This window comes from Brienomyrus brachyistius, chromosome 11, assembly GCF_023856365.1.
Source record: "Brienomyrus brachyistius isolate T26 chromosome 11, BBRACH_0.4, whole genome shotgun sequence".
NCBI lineage: Eukaryota > Metazoa > Chordata > Actinopteri > Osteoglossiformes > Mormyridae > Brienomyrus > Brienomyrus brachyistius.
Window position 1 is genome coordinate 7,005,260 of NC_064543.1, and position 20,299 is coordinate 7,025,558.

The following is a 20,299-nucleotide window of genomic DNA, read 5'->3' on the forward strand; positions in this document are numbered from 1 at the left end:
GATGTATTTAGGATTCACGTCGACAGGGACATCACTGGCGCTACAGACCAGCCCAACTGAGGCCTCTGTTCCAGACATGTTAAAATCTGAGGACAAATTTCCTCGTCGGTGCCAGAAAAAAAACAACTCAAAAGGTTTGAAACAGGGTGGGGCATGTCATCTACATCAGGGCCAGGCCCAGGACTTTGTGACCCCACAAATCTGCAGAAGATGGCCGGCAAGCCAAGGACACCATGATTGGCCAGCCGGTTTCGGTGGTCCCTCCCCTCGCGTGTGGGCGGAGTTTAAGAGACGGGCTGCGATCAGCTCCTTACCCCTGCCCTCCTCCTCTTGGAGCGTAGGAAACAATCGGTACATTATGCTACCGCTCAGAATACTTTATGGATAATTAAACCTGAAAGCGTTCCCTTAAAACTCCTTGGCAGATCCAGAGCGGACACCCCCACTTTGTGCCTTTTCGCATCCCTGGTAGATTAAAGCTTCTGTCGGCCAGTATTTGGCTCTCTGGAACACTGGCTATTTACTGCGCCGTCTTACTGAAGGGAATGAATTAAAGGGGGATTTTATGATCCTGTTCATTGCTGTCAGGAACTCATTAGACCGCGCCTTCTCCTCTACGCTCGTTAAGCTGGTCGATCCCCTGCGCTGTTTGGTTCCTCGCCGTTGGTGTTGCTACCACCTGCACTGGTTTTCAGAGAGGATGGTTTCAAATGCTGTTCCCATCTCGCTGGAAGTCGCCACGTCTGAGAAAAAAAAAAAACACTAAGGCCCGCTTGGATAATAGAACTATAGATAGAATTATCGGTATTCTTTATGTAGCACAGTACGTAACACCCTAATAAAAATGGACAATTATTCTTTCCATTGTTGAAGGACAAGAATGAAACTGACAAATCCTGAATGTCAAACTTCTTAGACAAGAATTTTTATAGATTATGCAACTTATGGACATACTTTAAGTAGAATTATAATGCATATTATTACTGAGCAATTATTTGTGCGTTTAATGCGATTAAACTCATGGTACTGAGTGTGGGACTGTGGCGACAAGAACGTGACTGAGAGCCTTGCCACCCTCCACTTTTGCTCAGTCGGTTCCCCGGCTCAGTAGACAGGTTACAAAGCTTATCGGCAAACACTAAAAAAAGGAGCTACTGCGAACAGGGGATCAGCAACAGCGCGTGGCACTAAGCTTGTGTGACCACTCAGCAGGAGCCTGGCCTGAGGGGCGTGCGCACATGTGCGGGTGCTTATGCGACAAGTAGCGGTTTAATACACCAGAGATCTACCACACACACACACACACACACACACACACACGCAGAGCATATGCGAGTGTGTGTCAGGGCTGCGAAACTTCACCTCGGCGTTTATTCAAACACACGCCGCATTCCTCATTCTCCACACCACGAGCGCGGCAGCAGCCCAGGGGCGAGACCCTCTCCCAGTCACTTTACAGCTCAATACAGGGCAGGCATCCAAATAAACATGGGGGGGGACGTGTTAAAAACAGATGGTCCCAGCTAATCGTTTCGTATCTGGCCGGTTGCACCTCTAGCACAAGCAACAAGCGGCGTCGAAATTTAAGGGGGGGGGGGGGGGGGGGGATTTGCATTATTTGTCGCAATGATTATGAAGAGAATGTGCAACAAACAGCACTTTATTTTGTTTTCATAAGTAATAAAAACTCCATTTTTTTGCCTTTTGTGTCTTGGCCCATAGGTCGGCTGCTTGGCAGCAATGATGGATCTTTAAAACTCGGAATATGAAGAGAGCAGGGGAGGCTTGTGCCATCAGCAGAGGTGTCACGTTACAGTGACCTACCCTGGTCATCGAGCACATCGAGCTGGGAAAGATATGAGATGTGCATGCTTGAGGTAGTTAAATACATTGGTAAACTGAACATGAATGATTACAACCACAGTCCTACCGGAAATAACATCAAGGAACCACTGTCACTCTGAATTACGTGACCAGAAAAATTGATGGAAAATTTAAATCTCAAAAAACTCCCAATACAAATCAAAACACCTGATGTTATATATTTTTTTTGTATAAAAACTATTCTTCCCTCTCTTCTTTGGACATGTCTTCCCTGCCACAGCCCAGGGACATACAGCCAGGCTCATTGGCACCCCTTACTTGCCTTTGAGTCTGATTGTGCTGTTCGGTGAGCTCATAGGGTGTCCCTGTACCCCAGGCTGCCTGGGACACTCTCCAGCTCCGCTCCTTGTTTTGAATTAACTGTTGGAGAATGGATGAATATTTCTGACAACTTATAATGCTTAATCCTGATGGCTTGGACTGTTTTGAAGGAAATCGTCGAATATTTAATATTTAAGCCTGTACTTTTAATGAACATTGAACATTGTTTATGAAGCACTGGTAATGCAGCAGGACTGGTAGGTAACAAGAGTGAATGTGTACTGTACAGCTCTAAACCTGTAACACACCCCCGTCACATGACGTGTTACAGTCACGTGACGTGCTACAGTCATATGACCTGTGGGCACCTGGGACCTCAGGTAACTGAGGCTGCAGCTCCCTTCTGAAGGCCCCATGCGGAGTGTCTATGTGGATGCTAACGGCAGGCGTTAACGGCAGAGTGGGCCGTCCCCTGGCCATTTCTCATCGTACATTCCAGAGGATCAGCCCAATGTTACGCTCTGTTTGAGCAAACCAGTGCCCCTGAACCGGGTGGAACGGATTCGACGCCATAACCATGGCGTAACAGTGCATGCATGATGGCAGGAGTACTTAATCCCCCTCACTTCTAAAAGGAACGTCGCACACAGATGTTCTCAACAAAATATATTATAAAAAATGCAAGAAGACAGAAGATGGATGGCGAGAGCAGTTTCAGCAGAAAAGGAACTGAATAGCCAATCGTCATTTGGCATACATTCTTACGTAGAGTTACGCCCTGACCGAGTCACATCCAATCACGTTTATATCCAAGGTCCACAGTAAATGATATACACTGATCATGAGACACCAGAAAGCAGACCCAGTAGGACGTTAGGTTGCATATTTCTTAGCGTAACAGGGGCAGCAGTATGGGCAGTAGTACTGACAACAGTTCAGTAACCCACTGTCCATATATAACTTATAATAAAGTACGCTTACAGTGGCACACAAGTAATGGACAGCTACGATATCAAGATACGCCCAAACTGACTTGTACCCAGTAGTCCTGCTCCCAAACGCAAGTCGATGCAAGGCTGTATGTACTATGGGATTATCAGGTTGACTGAAGGCTGGCAAAGCAAAATATGAATTCTTAACATGCTGAAACTAAAAGCGAGATTGTTTCACGTCTTGAGAAAAGGATGACACGAGAAACCAAGCTTTACTTGGACATGCCAACTACGAGAGTCCTGCACCCCCCTCAGCCCCCCCTTAAGCTTCCAAGACCCCACTGCTTAGATCTGCAGCCTGTCACCCCTTACACATATGATTCATATATCACTTGACAACTTGTCCCCTCTGAACAACTATTATGGTTTAATGTGAGATATCAGAAGGGAAAGTAGGGTTCTTCCCCATGGAGACAAAATAAGTTACAGGCTAAACAGCCTTGACCAATGTTGCCCAATCCGGTTCTTGGGGACCCACAGACAATCCATGTTTTTGCTCCCTTCCAGCTTCCTACTGGACTGTTCAGGACTAGGACTGTCTGACAGGGAGTTGGGAGGGAGCAAAAAGGTGGACCATCTGTAGGTCCCTGAGAACTGGGTTTGACAAATGTCAAGTAGGAGCTTTGCATGAAGACATGGTCATAGGCAGTACCTCAACAGAGAGCCAGACGTCTAAAGAAAAACCAGTACCTGAAGAGGGTGAAGTCAATCACCCAAGTGTTTAGAACACCCAGCGATTAAAAACTGACGTGTCGGGACATGGCCACGTGGGTCATGGCCAAGAATGTCCGCTCAATTACAGGATATCCATTTCGCTGATTAGATAACATCAAAGTCTTGGCACCTATTCGACTTCACCCTTGTAGACTGTCTGATGTTCCCGTTCACAATGGGGAGCTCTAAACCCAGCCTACACCTCACACCCTCTCTGAGGACCAAAGCCAACATCGGCTTGAGAGGAGCACCAAGGAGACATCACAAGAAAGCATCAACACGCCAAAACCAGTTTACGGGGCATTCTGGCCAAGGCAGCAATTGCAGTGCCATAATAACAAGGGCAAACCCTGCTGACTCCCAGAACATCATAATCAGAGAAGGCCGGAAAACCACTTACCGCGAGACCTCGAAACGGTCCAAGCTAACAACTCCCAGCGCTGCCTTCAAACACAATCGAGAAGTTGCCTTCAGGAGGCTGACGGACAGAAGATACCTGGAGTCACCTATTAGCGAGTCACACAGACCCCAGTCAAGTGTGCCAAGGGGAAGGAGCCTGTGCAAATCTACCCCTGTGACAAGACTCCAGCATCCTCGCAGGGGATGCCCGGGGCGGCCCCCCCAGTGCTTGGAACAGCAAGGCCCGTCCCGTCTAGGAGGCTGGTGTGTCACAGGGTTCCGAAGCCACCTTGCTTTTGATGCCGCGGCGTGACTCGCATATCTGACCCAGTAGTGCACAGCTGCTAGAATTATTCTGAAGATTCAAACACATTAGCATGTATTGTGAGCATTATCAAATAAAATGATTATCACGGAGACAACCGTGACCCAGCAAATAGAAATCCGACAGTTCTCACTCTCGGTTTGCATGTCTCTGTGTGGAGCCTGGCCTACAGCAGTGATATTATTATTTATGTACAGTGCAGAGGCAGCACTGCAGCTCACTGCAGGCCCTGAATCAGCCCCCATCCTGTGCACGTGGAGTTTGCATGTTCCCCGCTTTCTACTCAGGTTATCCACCATGTCTCCAGATTCCTCCTCCAAACCGGAGACATACGGTCTGGTGATGACCTGGCACTCTATCCGGAATGTTCCCCTGCCCTGTGCTGCTTGGGACAGGCACTGGTCTCCCCCGTGACCCTATTTGTTATTTATTGCTGTTATTATTGTTTTGTATTTTTTGGCAGGAAGCACCACGTTCCCATGACCATAAAACTTTGAAACGAATATAACAGGCAAGGGGTAGCTTGAGGTCAAGGTGATGTTAATAGAAGGATTCTGGGTCCCAAATCGGGCCTTGCTGTTGTACCCATGAATTTCATAACATGAATCAATAACCTGAATGGATTTCTTTAAATATTTTCTGTCACACTGAACGCAGACACAGACACACCCTGTCTCAAGGGTATAGAGATTACCCGCTTGCCTTTGAGGAACTGAATTGCTAGCCACGGTGTGACAGTCATGCACTGAACAGGTAAAATATTATCATTACTGTATTCCCTGAACAAATAACTTAATTCTCGCAAAAAAAAAAGGAAGCATAGAGAAAATAAATAAGTTGGCCGGTCTTACTACACAGGGAAAATAAATCATTTTCCTTCATTTCTGGATCTTGCATTTTTCAACAGTAATTTCACATATTCCCCGATCGCATCTCGGTCTGAACTCCCCGGTTTAAGCCCCAGGAATGTGACCTATCTCTGGACTCGCTCTCGAGCTGCTTCTGATGGGATGCAGTCTCATGGAGGGACCTGCTCGCGGACGACGCCAAAAGCGGCTGTCGGATCATGTACGTAGAGCTGTATCCAGGGCTAGTTTGTAAATTATGAAGGTTGCTGGCTCGTAGATGCCGCTTTGGGGCGGGATACCTATTATTCAATTTTGAAAACAAGGAACAACAGTACGCAGGAAAAGACATGACAAAGACGACTGACGCCACCGGGAGGTCGCGCCGGGTCGGGATGGCGAACAGAACAGCGTGGGGTAAACCGGCGAAGAGCCGTTTGTGTGGAGAAAGGGGCTCACTTTGCAGAGGTGGTGGGAATCAGGTAGGGATGGGGCCAAAACAAGTGCAGACACAGTGAGAACCGGAAGCATGAATGCCTTTCTCAGAACCCAAACATGGAAACAAGGGGAATATCAAAATGTGACAAACACCTGGGTCCAAGACCACAACACCAAGAACACAAAGAACCTACTTATGTCCTAGACCAGAGCAGTCTTGCTAACTTGCCTCCCAAGAATGGACTTAGGACACAGTGGATCGTGGGATTGTTCTCCTTGGGTATGAAACAACACAAGCCTGGTCAAGTATTGACAACCTCCCTTGGAAAGAGACCAGGTGACCTGAATTATCAAACGATCAGAGTTGGGAAATTCAGCTCCAGAGAGTAAAGACCAAGAATCTGTCCTCTGTGACTGTGACTCTTTATACTCAACTGGTTGGTTGAAACAAAATCTTGGGTTGGATTTGTACTTTTTGGACCTGAATTACCCACCTAAGCAAACAATTACCTGACCCCCCTCCTTCACAACTGCCATCATATTTAAGAAGAAAAAAGTTCAGGCTTTTCTTAGGGTAGTTAAACTGCTCCAATTAAGTCCATCAAGTAGGCTGTTGGTAATGCACCAACACAGAGCTTCTACCACAGATCACTCTATGACAATATCCGCATCAACCACCCCTTTACCCTGGACCACAAAACAGTCGTTAAATCATCAAAATTCCACCTGCACCATTTCATCCTTGCAAAACACGCGAACGCACCCGACAAGGAGCCCTAAAAGGTCCCTTTACAAACACACAGTGGCGAGAGGCGTAAGCATCAGTGCTAAGATGCGGCTAATGGATTCCGCACTGGACATGTCTTAGAAACTATACTATTAAACATTTTATTTTTATTAATATATATAAAAATCCATCACTTAGTACTGTGTGCTTATAAGCATTTACAAGGCACTTTCTGAGAGCCGCATATACATTATACATGCTGAGCTTAGGGGATTAAACTTGGCTACTTTCCAACTCCCCAAAAAGAAACAAAATCCTTCTATGTCACAACAGAGACCCAGATGGATACCTCAAACCGTGGAGCCCGACCCCATACGACGGCGGCAGCTTGGGGGAGCACACACAGCATTCCCATGATACGCGACTATCCTCATGCCCAGCCAGTGAGGACAGAGCACCCCCGACGCAGGCCAATTCTCCACATCGCTAACCGTCCGCCGCCTCGCCCTGACATCTGTGTCCAATCCATTGTCTACACACAGGGCCCCGAAAAACAGGAAATTGTTCTTTTCTCCTCCCTCAGCCGTCATTCACCACTCCTGCAATCCACGGGATCGCACTGGCTTTCGGTGAGAGTGTCTGTATGCATGTCGTGGAAAGATGGGCCCGTTTAGGGCAGCACTGTGGGGACGAGGCACTTCTGTTTCAACAACATCCACAGCATAAAAAACACACACACACTAAAGTGGCATGACTTTTGACAAAGGTATACATAAATATACATAAAAGATAAATATGTAAAGGTGTATGTTACAAAGAGTAAGCACCCCTCACACTCACTGTGTGTCCATGACAGCACACACACTTTTTGTTCACTCCATTCTAGCCCCCCCCCCCCCCACTCCATTCTAACCCCCCCCCCGACTAAACACTAAACTCCTCCTGGGGATTTTGGCTTCTGTCAAGTAAACAGCACAAAGCCCTTAAATCCATTCTAATATTCACTAGGACAAATTATGAATACAAAAGTAATATATGTGCAAATCACTACGTAAACTCATGTAAATCACTTCTGACTAGCAGGATTAAAGTGCAAAATCCTGCAGAAAGTAGCATATTTCTCTTTATGTTGAATGAGTACAGACGTTTCTTTGGGTTCTGTAGAAGTTGTTCTGAAAGCAACCGTGGATAGTCCCTGTGAACTTGTGTGTTTAGTTAACGAGGATTTCCCGATGGGTGCTTGGCGGCGAAAGCCCCGGTGGACTGCGAAAGCAAACTGACCTGATCGTCATAGCGATACGTCACGAGCTCCTCGCCGGTCGTGTCCTCCAGGATACTCCCCTGGGGGGAGAGCGCAAATTCCGGAAGGAAGTAGGCATTTTCCAACTGGCCTGCACACATCTGTTAATTAAAGAAGACAGCAAATGTGTAAATGCACACAGGAACAGTCACAGGGATGAAATGCTCCGACAGTCACAGTCAGAAATATTACAGCCACACTCTGTACGTGGTGGTAGGGGGGTGAGCCAGCAAAGACCATGAACATTTGCGGGTAATCAAAGGCATTATCTACATTTACAGACCTTTACCTTCTACTGGTAGATGTACTTTAGCTAAATCGATTTCAGGAGACTGAGAACCTCTTACAGTTTTGTGCTTCACCTGTAAGCTACCTAACATTAACCACTGTGTTCAAATTAGTTCTCTCTTTCTTGTACAGTTTTTACATCCAATATATCATAAATAGATTTTATTAGATGTTAGGCACTCCCAGCACACATGCACAACTCAACTGAATTGTATTTTCTATAATGCCATTTTCCTGTATCCTGAGACATGTTGGGCTTGTGATGGTAAATTAACAGGTACTTACTAAGCTCTGTTTTTTTTCTGTTTTTTTTTACAGCATCTTTTAAGGGCAGGGAAGAAGTTAAACAAAATATCTTGTACAAAATCCCCCACAAGGCCTCTTAAGTGAACTCCTTAAACAGACCAGCCCTGGAAATACGCAGCAAATGGAGTTTGAGTTAGGGACCAAACTATACTTTCCAAGTAACAAACACTAATCGCAACAGAGACTATAAACATTGGGATATCGGTAATGAGTTTAACATGTTAATGAAATATCATGGTCTGTTGCAGTCACCCTTGATTGCTCTTAAATTACTTTTTGCGGCTTTCAGAGTGTGTTTGAGTGTGTTAAGCACTGTGTAGCTGGATTTACATGCACAGAAAAACGTTGGGGTGCGTCATGCGTGGGTGAACTTTAAATGCGATGTCTGCGCACACACACACACACACACACACTAAACGCATGTGCTGAAAGACATTACGCTGTTCAGCTGCACAGACATACTGTCCAAGATCCTATTGTCCAAAGCAGCCCACAGCCACAGGACATAAATCACAACGTTAATCGCTCCAATATTCATTAGCGGAGCCAAAAACCAAACCATGGGCTTGTGTTCTAGAATGATCCGGCAAAATCTGATTTCCAGCCCTGCTATTGTTCTTGAACGTATACTCAATAAAACTAGACAAAAGGCATTCTATGAATACTGTACTGACATCCAGCGACCAGGATGTTTCAGTTATCAGGTGGATTTCTTGGTTTCGTCCCTATACAATAAGCAGCAGTCAACAAAAGGTTTGAAGACTAACCCTAACACCATGGCATCTTCCATATAAATGTTCAAGCCAACCCAAATGCCTTTCAGTTAGGCCAAGACAATAAGTCTAGTCTAGGACAATACCAAGCTGAGCAATATGTTAATGAGCAGAATTCAGGAGTGAAAAGCTTCCTGGTAGAAGTGGCCAAACAGTACATTCCAGTGATTTATGAGTTTCCGGAAAGGAACAGCCTGAGTAGCGATATCCCGCCAACCTCTGAAAGGGAAAAGAGGGGGAAAGAGCCGCGTGTGTGGCGGAGGAACGGCAGCAGAGACGGCCTGAGTAGCGATATCCCGCCAACCTCTGAAAGGGAAAAGAGGAGGAAAGAGCCGCGTGTGTGGCGGAGGAACGGCAGCAGAGACGGCCTGAGTAGCGATATCCCGCCAACCCCTGAAAGGGAAAAGAGGAGGAAAGAGCCGCGTGTGTGGCGGAGGAACGGCAGCAGAGACGGCCTGAGTAGCGATATCCCGCCAACCCCTGAAAGGGAAAAGAGGAGGAAAGAGAGCCGCGTGTGTGGCGGAGGAACGGCAGCAGAGACGGCCTGAGTAGCGATATCCCGCCAACCTCTGAAAGAGAAAAGAGGAGGAAAGAGAGCCGCGTGTGTGGCGGAGGAACGGCAGCAGAGACGGCCTGAGTAGCGATATCCCGCCAACCTCCGAAAGGGAAAAGAGGAGGAAAGAGCCGTGTGTGTGGCGGAGGAACGGCAGCAGAGACGGCCTGAGTAGCGATATCCCGCCAACCTCCGAAAGGGAAAAGAGGAGGAAAGAGCCGTGTGTGTGGCGGAGGAACGGCAGCAGGCTCGAGGTCAGCATGGCCGTACCCATGGGAGAGACCGTCTTTGTCTTCCAAACCTTGCATGGGGTCAGTAATGACCCCCCCCCCCCCAAGCAAGGATTTGAGAGTACAAAGTTAGGCATCAAATAAACAGAGTGGAAAAACTCTAAGCATCAGACCCCAAGAGGGGTCCCAACCTCAGTTTCAAACATAAAGGCTATCTGGCATAAACTGCCATCTACATAACTGAGTAAATATTTTCTTTATTTACTGGCTGGCTACTACGTACTGTCAGTACACATACAGCAGGTTCTTTCTCAAATTATTTGTGTGCTGAAGTCAGACTGTTAGATTCTTTTACTGATTTATAAGGCACTAAATGGTCAAGCACCTTCATACATTACTGACCTTCTTAACTCCCACTAGAGTACTGCCATCTACCACCCAGAGCTTCTGAGGTGAACCTTTTGTTGGCAAAATTGTGCAACACACTGCCAGAAGACATCGGAGAAGTGCTAACACACTTTTAAAAAGTTATTAAGAACATATTATTACAAGACTGGCTTTTTAATCTGTTCATAGTGTTTTATTATTTTCACTTCATTTTCCATTCTCTTTAGTCATTATTGTATTATTTACTTGTCTTCTTTTACTACCTATGTTATTCATTTCTCTTTACCTGTTTTATTGATATATCCATAATATTATACTGGAAAAATCATCAATTTTTAAATCAATTATTTATTGACGTTTCGCTTTTTATTTTTTGCTTATTTATCGTACTTTTAGATGTATTCCTGAACGGTCGTAGCATGTTTTAGGTAGATTCTCTTCTTTTGGTTCTTATTTTAATCCCATATGTGAAGCACTTTAAGCTACATTCTATGTATGAAAAGTTACATAGATAGATAGACAGACAGATAGATAAAAGGCTATTAATATTGTGTCTTTAGCATAAGCAGATAATCAACCAAATTTAATGAGTATATTAATGGTATAAACACTGCAGGTGTGAATGTTAGTGGTCTTTAATGGTCAGAATCTAAAGCGACCGGCATTAATGGGCTCGTGCAGGAATTCCATTAGCATGGGACAGCTTTCACTTAAATCTTTCTGCTCTCTTCATTAGGAAGCCAGGTGTGTGTTTCGGGGTATGGGGGGGGGAGTGCTGCATGGAAGTAAAAAAGCATGAAGACAAACAGGTTTTGTATCTAAAATCCAGCCAGACCCCAAACCCCAGACCAGGCACTTGCTGTGCATCGGCCTTTATGTCACTCAATAATAACTGTGCAAGGACCGAAACTGACAACCTAGACTCCGATATTCTGCGTGGGATTCACAGTGAACGGCACGTCCTGCTCATAAAACAGCAGGAAATCGAGTGACCTGGTGCAGTAAAATGGCATTAGCACACAGCAAGACCCAAATGAGCAAATACCACTCCCAGAAAAGAAAACTAATATCACAGAAGAGGCTACTCACGGCACATGCCGTCATGCCCGGCTCATCCGCTCCTCGTGTGTGCCACGCCCCCTGATTACCCACGTGTGCTTCCCTGATCGTCTCCATCTGTGTCTGCCTATTTTGATTAGTTATGTCTTATTTAAGTCCTGGTCTTACCTGTTTGCCCTGTCCGTCATTGATGTTCGTTGATGCTAGTGTTCCGTCCTGCCCTTGCCCTCAATAAATCCCCAGTTTACCCCATATTCCACCGGTTTGCCTGTTCCTTGCTCACCTGCCCGAGCGATCACCGCTCTCCCCGCGGCTGATCGTGACACATGCAGTGCGTCGGCTCACGTCTCACTCACCAACAGAGAGACGGAAGGGAGGGTGCCAATGACGAAACAAGCTCACTGGGCATCCAGAGACACTGGAGGTCAGGGCTGAAGGTGCTGATACACTGGGCAATTTATTGAGCAATGTTACCAGGCAAAAGAGAAGCTCATCTGGATCTGGATGCCTGTGAAATGTTGCCCACTGCTGATCACAGCTTTTCAAATATAAATTTGTAATATGACTGGGAAAGTGCAGAGACAACATTGCTCACAAAGTTGCCCATCACCCTTGGGCTACGTTCACGCTACATAAGTTGAAGTGACTCAAATCAGATTCTTTTGCCAGGAGTCCATATTTTTTTCAGGGTTACATGTGGAAACACAAACCAGATCTTTTCAAGTCAGATTTGAGTTACTTTCATATGTGGACCTAAATCAGAAACGTATCCGATTTATGACCATGATACATGAATGTGAACGGGCAGGTCGAAATTCACGTGTTTTTTTTTTTGCCTATATGCATGTGCTGAGTGTTTTTCCTTTGCTGCCAGTGACACAGATGACGTGCAAAGACGTACCAATGTGCGCATGCGAACTGTTTCGGACGACAGATGCGTTCATATTACAGTTAGATATAGATCATTTGTAATTGTGAATGTGAACCGTCACAGTAGGTAAATCCGATCTGAGCAAAAAAATCGTAATTGGACAATCAGGCTTGTAATGTGAAGGTAGCCTTAGTCTATCTCAGGGGTATATCTCATGGTCTACCACCCCCAGGAAAGTGAAGACTTCAACTTGACCGTATTAAGGGAAAAGCTGCTGATGAATGGCTTTTTGCAGGGTGGTTACAGGCAGGTTACAGGTGGTAGACAGGTTACAGGCCTGAGTGACCCAGGGTGCCCATGGAAAATTTACTTACACAGAAGTGTTCTGAGGACAGATTGAAAAATAATTAGTTCAGAGTGATTGGTTGTTTCCACCTGATTTAGTTGCTTGGACCCGCCTCCTCTACAATCTGATTGGTTATCTTTTTACTTTCGTGTAAGTAAAACTCCAGCGAGCGTGTGGTGCTGGATCGACAGTTGGAAGGCGGATTATCATTAGCTGCTGGGCTTTTGGCATCCAGTCCTCAGCAACAAAACGAAACTGATGGGCAAGTTTCTACAGGGTCTTACCGGGCCCGACCTTGCCCCTTTCTCTGGCCGATGAGCACAGAACCGGCGCCCAGCCAGGGGGCGAGAGCTCCAGCTACCAAAGTCCTAGCCTCCAAACCTTTTTAAACTTACAATCAGAAACCAGACGCGCTCTCCTGAGGACCCAACTATAGCCAAGAACATGGAAAGTGTCACCCACACTGACAGCCTGGCAGAGAGAAGGCAGCAAGTAAATGGTTAACAAAGGGGGCAGGCATGAAGTACTGAACCCAAGTCATTCAGACTACTTGAGGGGGTAACTTGGGGACATCCTTCATAGAAGTTCTTGCTGAAAGTTTCAGCCTTAGCTGTAGATCTCAGCTTCAAGTTATCTCCCTATCAACTGAAGCCAAGTGCTGCCCCCAGAGAGGACAGCTGGGGGCCGCTTCCATTCTGACAGAACTGGAACAGCAGCGACTATTAGGAGATCTCCTGGATTTTTCTACCAACCATCTAACCCAACCAGAGCCAGGCAGCAGATACTCGTAGCATTTTGGGCCACAGGGATCCTCGCTCCAGGACACGGAACGTCAATGCCTGTGGAGTCACCCAGCCTCCCCCCCCCCCACATATGTTTCATTCAGAGTCCCTCCCCAGCTGTAAAGAAAAATATTTGTGTTGCATTGAGTCAGGGTTTGATCTACTAGACTGAGAACACAAGCGGCTACTCATTCAGTCCTCCTGAAATATATCAGAATCAGAGACGAGAGGCTTTACAGCAGCCAGGAAACATCGCAGATTACGGAGTTAATAGCAAAAGTAAAGAATTAAATTCAAGTTAATAAGAACCACATACAAAATCTTTCCAGTTGCCAAAAAATAGACTGTGGAACCTCACATTAGTAACCCTTTAAAAAGAAACTCAGGAAGATTAAATTCGTGACCGAATGGTAAGTATACAGATTAGGTAGCACCCAGCTGGACAAGGCATATTCAGGGAATAGAAATTTCATTATATTAGATACGATCTGTGGCGTCTTAAGTATATTCCATATATTTCACTTTTGGAAAATATTCCCCACCGTACCGTCATGTGGCTGACATCAGAGCTGCAGGTGTCGTATTAACGAGCTCAGATTTTGAAATCTAATGGATGAAAGTCTGCAAAAGCTCACTGGTAAAAAAACATCCATTTCAGCTGTAGCTGCCATGGGATTTTGCTCCACGTTGTGAAACGAAATGTCCCTCTCAGACGGACAAAAGGGCGTGATATTTAAAAAACACACCTAAAAGAGACAACACCCAGAGGGTGAGGGCCATTCCGACAGCCTGCAATGTGACTGATATTCCCAATATTCCTGCAGAATCCATCCATCCATCTTCTGTACCACTTCTACTGTTCAGGGTCAGAGGGGGTTGAAGGCCTATTTGCGCACATGCAGGGAACAACCCAGAATAGGCCGCCAACCCATTGCAGGTCGCACACTCATACAATTCACCAAGCCCTACTGTTTTGCAAGATCTTGCCTAAAGGACACGTCCACCGCATCCCGTGCCCCCCCCCGAGTGGAAAAGGCACTAACCCATGTCCATATCATGTGGAGGATGACCCCCCCCCCATCTTCATCTTTGAATCAGACTCCAGCTGTGCAAATACACAGAGGACGTGCGCAGGGACGGATTATGGGTTGTGTGGGCCCCTGGGCAAAACGTTCGCGAGGGCCCCCCCCCACCAGCACCACCACCACAATTCAAGGGCCCTTGGCAGCCAAACGCCCTCCCTATAGGGTCAGGGGCCCTTGTAGGCAGAGGGTCAAAGAATGTAGGCCCTCTAAAATAGACAAACGAAAATACATTGTTGATAAGCGTTGCAAATTGTTTTGGGCTAGGGGCCCCACGGGCCCCCTGCACCCCAAGGGCCCCTGGGCAGCGGCCCCGGGGGCCCAGTCCGTAATCCGTCCCTGGACGTGCGGCCATCCAGCAAACCGCAGGGACTGAAAGCACATCTCCTAAGACCCTCACAGCACAGGCACCTTGACGACATCACAGCACCATTGAGTAAGTCATTTCCTCCTAATATACTCACTTCCGCGTTTACTGTACATTTATAATAACAATAACCCTTTATTTGCCATTTGTACAAGTGCATTGGAATGCTTCTCTTCGCTGACCCCATCTTGCCCTCCATGGCTTGGGGGGAGTGGGGTCATAGCACAAGGTCAGCCAACATGTGGGGACCTGGGGGTGGGGGCTAATGGCATAGCTGAAGGCCGCACAGGCATGTGGCTGTTCTGCTGAGGTGGGGGCTTGAACCAGACACTAAGCCCACTGAGCCAGTCACACACAAGTGACAGAAGTGAGGAAGACTTGTGGTCAGGGGAAAGTTTAGCCAGTAACCTTAGAGCAGATTAGGGTTAGGGGTCTGAGTAGAAGGTTAAGTGCCTTGATGGGTCTAACAGTGACACCACACACTCAGCCAGGGTCCCCCTACCCACCCCCACCGAGGGTCGCCATCAGACCGGCTTAGAGAAGCTGTTTTTCTGCAATATTCTCATAAAGAAAACCTAGAACCAATGGAATTTCTGGCAGACTGCATGAGACAAATTAAAATATTATGAGCAGCACAGGGACCATTCGGCTACTGCTGTCATAGCGATGAGACAAATGACCATTTTAAAATCTCTTAATGAGATATAGTCCAAACAGGCAATTTAAACATGCACGAGAGCCCCGACTGCACGGAAGCCCTTACTTTTCCGTGAAGGTATTTCTATTAATATTGTTGCAAATTAATGATCAGTCACACACACCCTTGATTTAAAAATCTGAATTACAACAGTTGAGAGATTCAAAGTAGATTGTTGGGGGGGGGGGGGGCAAATACTTTTTAAAGTAGGAAAAGGGACAAGCTTTTAGACATCCTGACATCTCACTGCTGCACGTGCATCCTGCTACAGCACATGGCACGCGGACTGAGATGGAGAGGTCATGCGACCATGTGACACACCGCAATGCAATCTACCGCTGACTACAGTATAATTTTCAAACCTTTCAGTTGATATTAACCATATCCACGGCAAAAAAAATGAAACTGTATTTTTAAAGAGCATTTCATTAAGGATTTCTTTAATGCAAATCTGTTTCATGGATTAATCTGAATGCATTTATGCAAATACTACGTTAATGTCCACATGCGTCATCATCATTCTTGAGCGTGTTTATTGAGTATTAAAAGGCTATCGGACTCCGCGGCCGGAGGGGCTGCTAAATCATACCCACTTGTCTGTTTGCTTTTTAAAAACACAGACATAACCTCGTGTTTAATGATGCTCCAAAAGTTGTTGCCCGTTCCGCAATCCACGGATGTAAAGCCAACAAACACGAGCGTCGGTCCGTCCAGAACCATATATCTGCAGTCCTACGTCTGCATGACGTGCAAATCAGATTCAGTAGCTTATTTATACGTTTGACTACGACTCTTCCTGGCCGTAGATATGAATATTTGAACGCCTGCCTATGAGATTTTTCGACGTCTGTGGACGTGCAAACAGACGCTGGACCCAGCAAGTCTACTGGACGTACAGGAAACGTCATAAAAAAAGTCAAAAACTTTCATTCTGGCTCCTCGGGGACGTCTTTTCGACGACCGACAAGCCGTTTTATTTATTCTACTCACATCTGAAGTCTCCAGTTCAATTAAATGTTCATACCTGCGCACGAGAAGAGATGATGATGATGATGGCCAGGCTGAGCTCCCAGATAAGCAGAGCGATCTTCATCACCACCGCGCTTCTCGGATTGCGACGTCCGGGGCGCATTTCACTTCTGTCCGGGAAAGAAGTATCTCTGGATCGACAGCAAATAAAATCAAGTCCCAAACTGTATAGCGCTAAAGAACTTATCTCAAATCAGAATTGAGAAGCAACGTGTAGAAACGCCAAAAGTTTCAATTTAATATAAAACAGGCAACTTTATACAAAATTTGAACTGTTAAGTGACTATCTAAAGCTGAGACAAATTTCCTCCGCAATAAAATAAGCTTTGCCTGGTTTAGCGTTTGGTCGCTCACCTCACATTAGATTCCCTAACGTTTGTACTGGCATGTATTTCTGCCGCCGACTTTCCATTTACTTATACAGACCAAGAGATCGTTAGATCATTAACTATGAAAATAAAACTATAGACACCCTTACCAGACATTGCAACCCAACTGGTTTCATTTCTATATGCTGGGAGGTTTTAACCTTTAACCATTTAACCTAGGGATCGTCAACCTGTCCGTGTCCCTGGCAAGACTCGTCTTTGTAAAATGTTTTGATTAAGAAAAAACTTCTGCCTACGTATGTCATGTATTAAAATACCATATCCGTTGAAATAATAATAATTATACCATTTTGATCGATTTGTCCGTCATAATTCGCCATAGTGATTACCCCCTTTTTAATCCGTTGCTTTAATTTTACTTAATAAAATTAAAGATTAAATATGAAAACAGAATTTTATATAGAGGTCTTCTGGCTAAATATGAGTATTTTTTAACCCTACGTGCATCACTTTTGAAATTAAACCAAAGGAAAACAGTTCTTACAGAATCTGCTGAGAAATTAGATCAAATTAAAGAAAGCGAACTGTCCACTTACCCTTATGGTAACCTCGAGTGTCTGCGATGATGTGAGTGCTGGGCTAGAGAACAAGGAAAAGTTACAGGTTTGCTGAATGCCTCTGACTGCTCATTGTAAATTTCCAGTATCACCACCAGTAAATAGCACTACCTGGGAATATTCACAGAACTCACAGGCATTATAAAATCCGGGCTGCAACTAAAATACTCCGTAAGAATAAACAGGAAATAAAAACACCCTTCAGCGTAATACGGTAATTAGAACTAGTAAACTGCAGAACTAGTATTACTAGGCTAGTTAATTATCACCAGCACGACATACAATTCACACTTACTGTATGTGATAAGATACAAGTGACTGAAAGGGAGCCACATTATAAGACACCTGGTATTTTAAATGCTTTACCCACTTCAAGAGACCGTATACGCCCCTAACATTGATGTGAAGAATCCGTAAATGATTTGATTAAAGCTGCTTTATATTTAGATAAATCCAGAGACAGGTTAGAAATTGTTTTCTGTAGTGTAAAAGCGAAGATTAACTTCGGTAGACCGTAGCTGCCTGAAAGCGCTTCTCACATGGAGCTACGCAGCCGTTCGCTGCCCGCAAACGAAGTTTCGCGTCAGTCTCAGCGATCAAAACCACCAGAAGCTATTAAAAGACGAAGCGAGCCTCCCTAATACATACCGCTAAGGCAAATTAAAACGTGTGCATATTTAAACATTATATTCCGTATACTTTACATTTACGTTATAAAGTAACACTCCATAGATCGTCGTGGACATACACCTGTTTTCCAAACGCAACTGCAATAAGAGCCGGGAGGACTGAGATTAGATTAGATTTGCGCAGTGAATTTAAATTCCAGTGCTAAAGTCGTTCTACTGAGGTCCTGTAATACAACCGGCTAGCAGGGGGAAAAGGATACAGTTCCTTAAATTGAATTAGCGTACCAAGTTATGGGTATAAGATATATATTGCTCTTAAAATAATAAACAGTAAATTTAGCTGTCAGATGGGTAAACCCCTCGGCGCGATTTGGTGCGCTTACGATGCATCATATGTTTATCTGTATTATAGCGAGTTTAACATGTTAAAAATATCATTCTTACCTCTGGTTGAATGTAGACTAATATTTCAGGAAAATATCTACGTCATCTCTTTATTACTTGGTTACAAAACTATATTATCCCAGCGTACTAACACGCATAAATGATGTACCAATAAAAGCAAGCGGTCACGGCCGGGAGCTGAATCTTGGTGTTGCTCCTCTATGCGCATTCCCCGCCATATGTCTCATCCCGACAGGGCTGCGAGACTCGAGGCGGAATTAAAACTAATGAAGTGATAGAGGATGCGGGTCATGCGCCGCGCAGCTCCGCCAGGCGGCTGCAGCGCCTCACTGAGGGAATCGGAAAGCTGCGACGGGGGGGAATTTAAATTCTCAAAAAATTAGGGAATATGTCGCGACGTATTGTTACTGATTTGTTGCCATCATTATGAAGTGAGAAGTACAACTTTGAGGATGCAAGGTGTCTCAGTCTGTGTGTGTGGTGTTTAAATGATCTCCCCGTATCCCGCAGGTGTCCCTCTACTCCGGTATCCTATCACAATCCAAAGTCGTACATTTAAGGTAACTGGTGGCTTTAAAATGCCAGAAGCTTATAACTGTGTTTGAGTTTGCGCATCTGCAGTAGACTGGCATCCAGAGTTGCCTGTCTAAAATAAAATGGCTGCGTTTTATTTCAAGTAACTGAGAAAGCTTAAAATCTACAGCCAAAACGGTTTGAAATGGCCACGCAAAAGCCACCCATCCATCGACCCATCTTCCTGGAACGTTTATCCGAGAAACAGAAGCACCGGTCGTCACAGGTGGTGGTGAAGACGAGGACTGTCAGATGGGGAACCGTCCCCCCGATTCCCCTGTCGTTGTTCCTCTTTATTAGATGCAGTCTGTAGTATTTGTACCAGGAGTCGCATTATCATGTACTTTTGGGTTGTATTTAATCATGGAGACAACTTTTTAATGACGCTCTGGGGCGGCTCTTGACATTTGGAATTAAAACAGCCAAACGGCCTGGTTGTTTACATCACAGCAGAGAGCCGTTTCTGTTTGAAGTTAAATTCATAACAGCACAGCCTGACATGAGTGTATGCAGCACAGAGCCTATATGGTGACAGGGTCCTTTTACAGTAAGATTTCCTTACAATATTCTCCTATTTTACAGGTGATCCAGGACTTAATATCACTTTTGTTTACATTATTAATTTACTTACCAGATGTTTTTTTCCCCAAAGTAGCTCTCAGGGTCAGGGAGTCCATGGAACAGTTGGGGGTTAGGATCCTTGCTCTGGGGCCCAATGGTGAAACCACTCTGCTCACCCTATTTAAACCAACAACCTTCTTATCACTGTAACAGTGTTTTAATACATAGAGCAACACGCCACCTTTTCCGTTTTCATTAAAACAGCCCAAATAATACATTTTTAATAAATTTGAAGCACAGAATTTCACTTTGATTCCGTTAATACCACACAAACTGCTTCTATCGTGGCAAATGCTGACTCATGAAAAGTCCAGTTAAACAGAGAGGTTTCCACATTAGAGCGGTTTGCTCTATGCCATAAATGGAGATATTGCGCCCTCTACTGCTCGAAAAGCGGCATAACACTCCGCTCACCCGGCATTCACAAGATCTCGGTCTTTTTATCTAGCTGTCACTTCTAATCAGGAGCG

General features: G+C 45.3%; 2 protein-coding genes across 9 annotated transcripts in view; one reads left to right on the top strand and one right to left on the bottom strand.

The window, feature by feature from the left end:
- LOC125751737 (ADAMTS-like protein 3) overlaps positions 1–18,893 on the bottom strand; it is a 72,387-nt gene extending 53,494 nt beyond the window's left edge. For 2 of the 7 annotated variants that reach the window (XM_049030949.1, XM_049030943.1), the window contains exons 1-4: positions 18,675–18,891; positions 17,581–17,623; positions 16,651–16,786; positions 7,867–7,986 (exon numbers count right to left, since the gene is read on the bottom strand). In XM_049030949.1, the coding sequence (XP_048886906.1) occupies positions 7,867–7,986; positions 16,651–16,758 (228 nt within the window). In that variant the 5' untranslated portion in view covers positions 16,759–16,786; positions 17,581–17,623; positions 18,675–18,891. Of the gene's footprint in view, positions 1–7,866; positions 7,987–16,650; positions 16,787–17,009; positions 17,029–17,580; positions 17,624–17,896; positions 17,947–18,351; positions 18,373–18,674 lie in introns of those variants that run through there. The other 5 variants (XM_049030945.1, XM_049030946.1, XM_049030944.1 and 2 more) reach the window with 5 other exon arrangements.
- LOC125751747 (homer protein homolog 2-like) overlaps positions 1–20,299 on the top strand; it is a 426,913-nt gene that overhangs the window by 246,244 nt on the left and 160,370 nt on the right. The gene's annotated exons all lie outside the window — the stretch shown is intronic.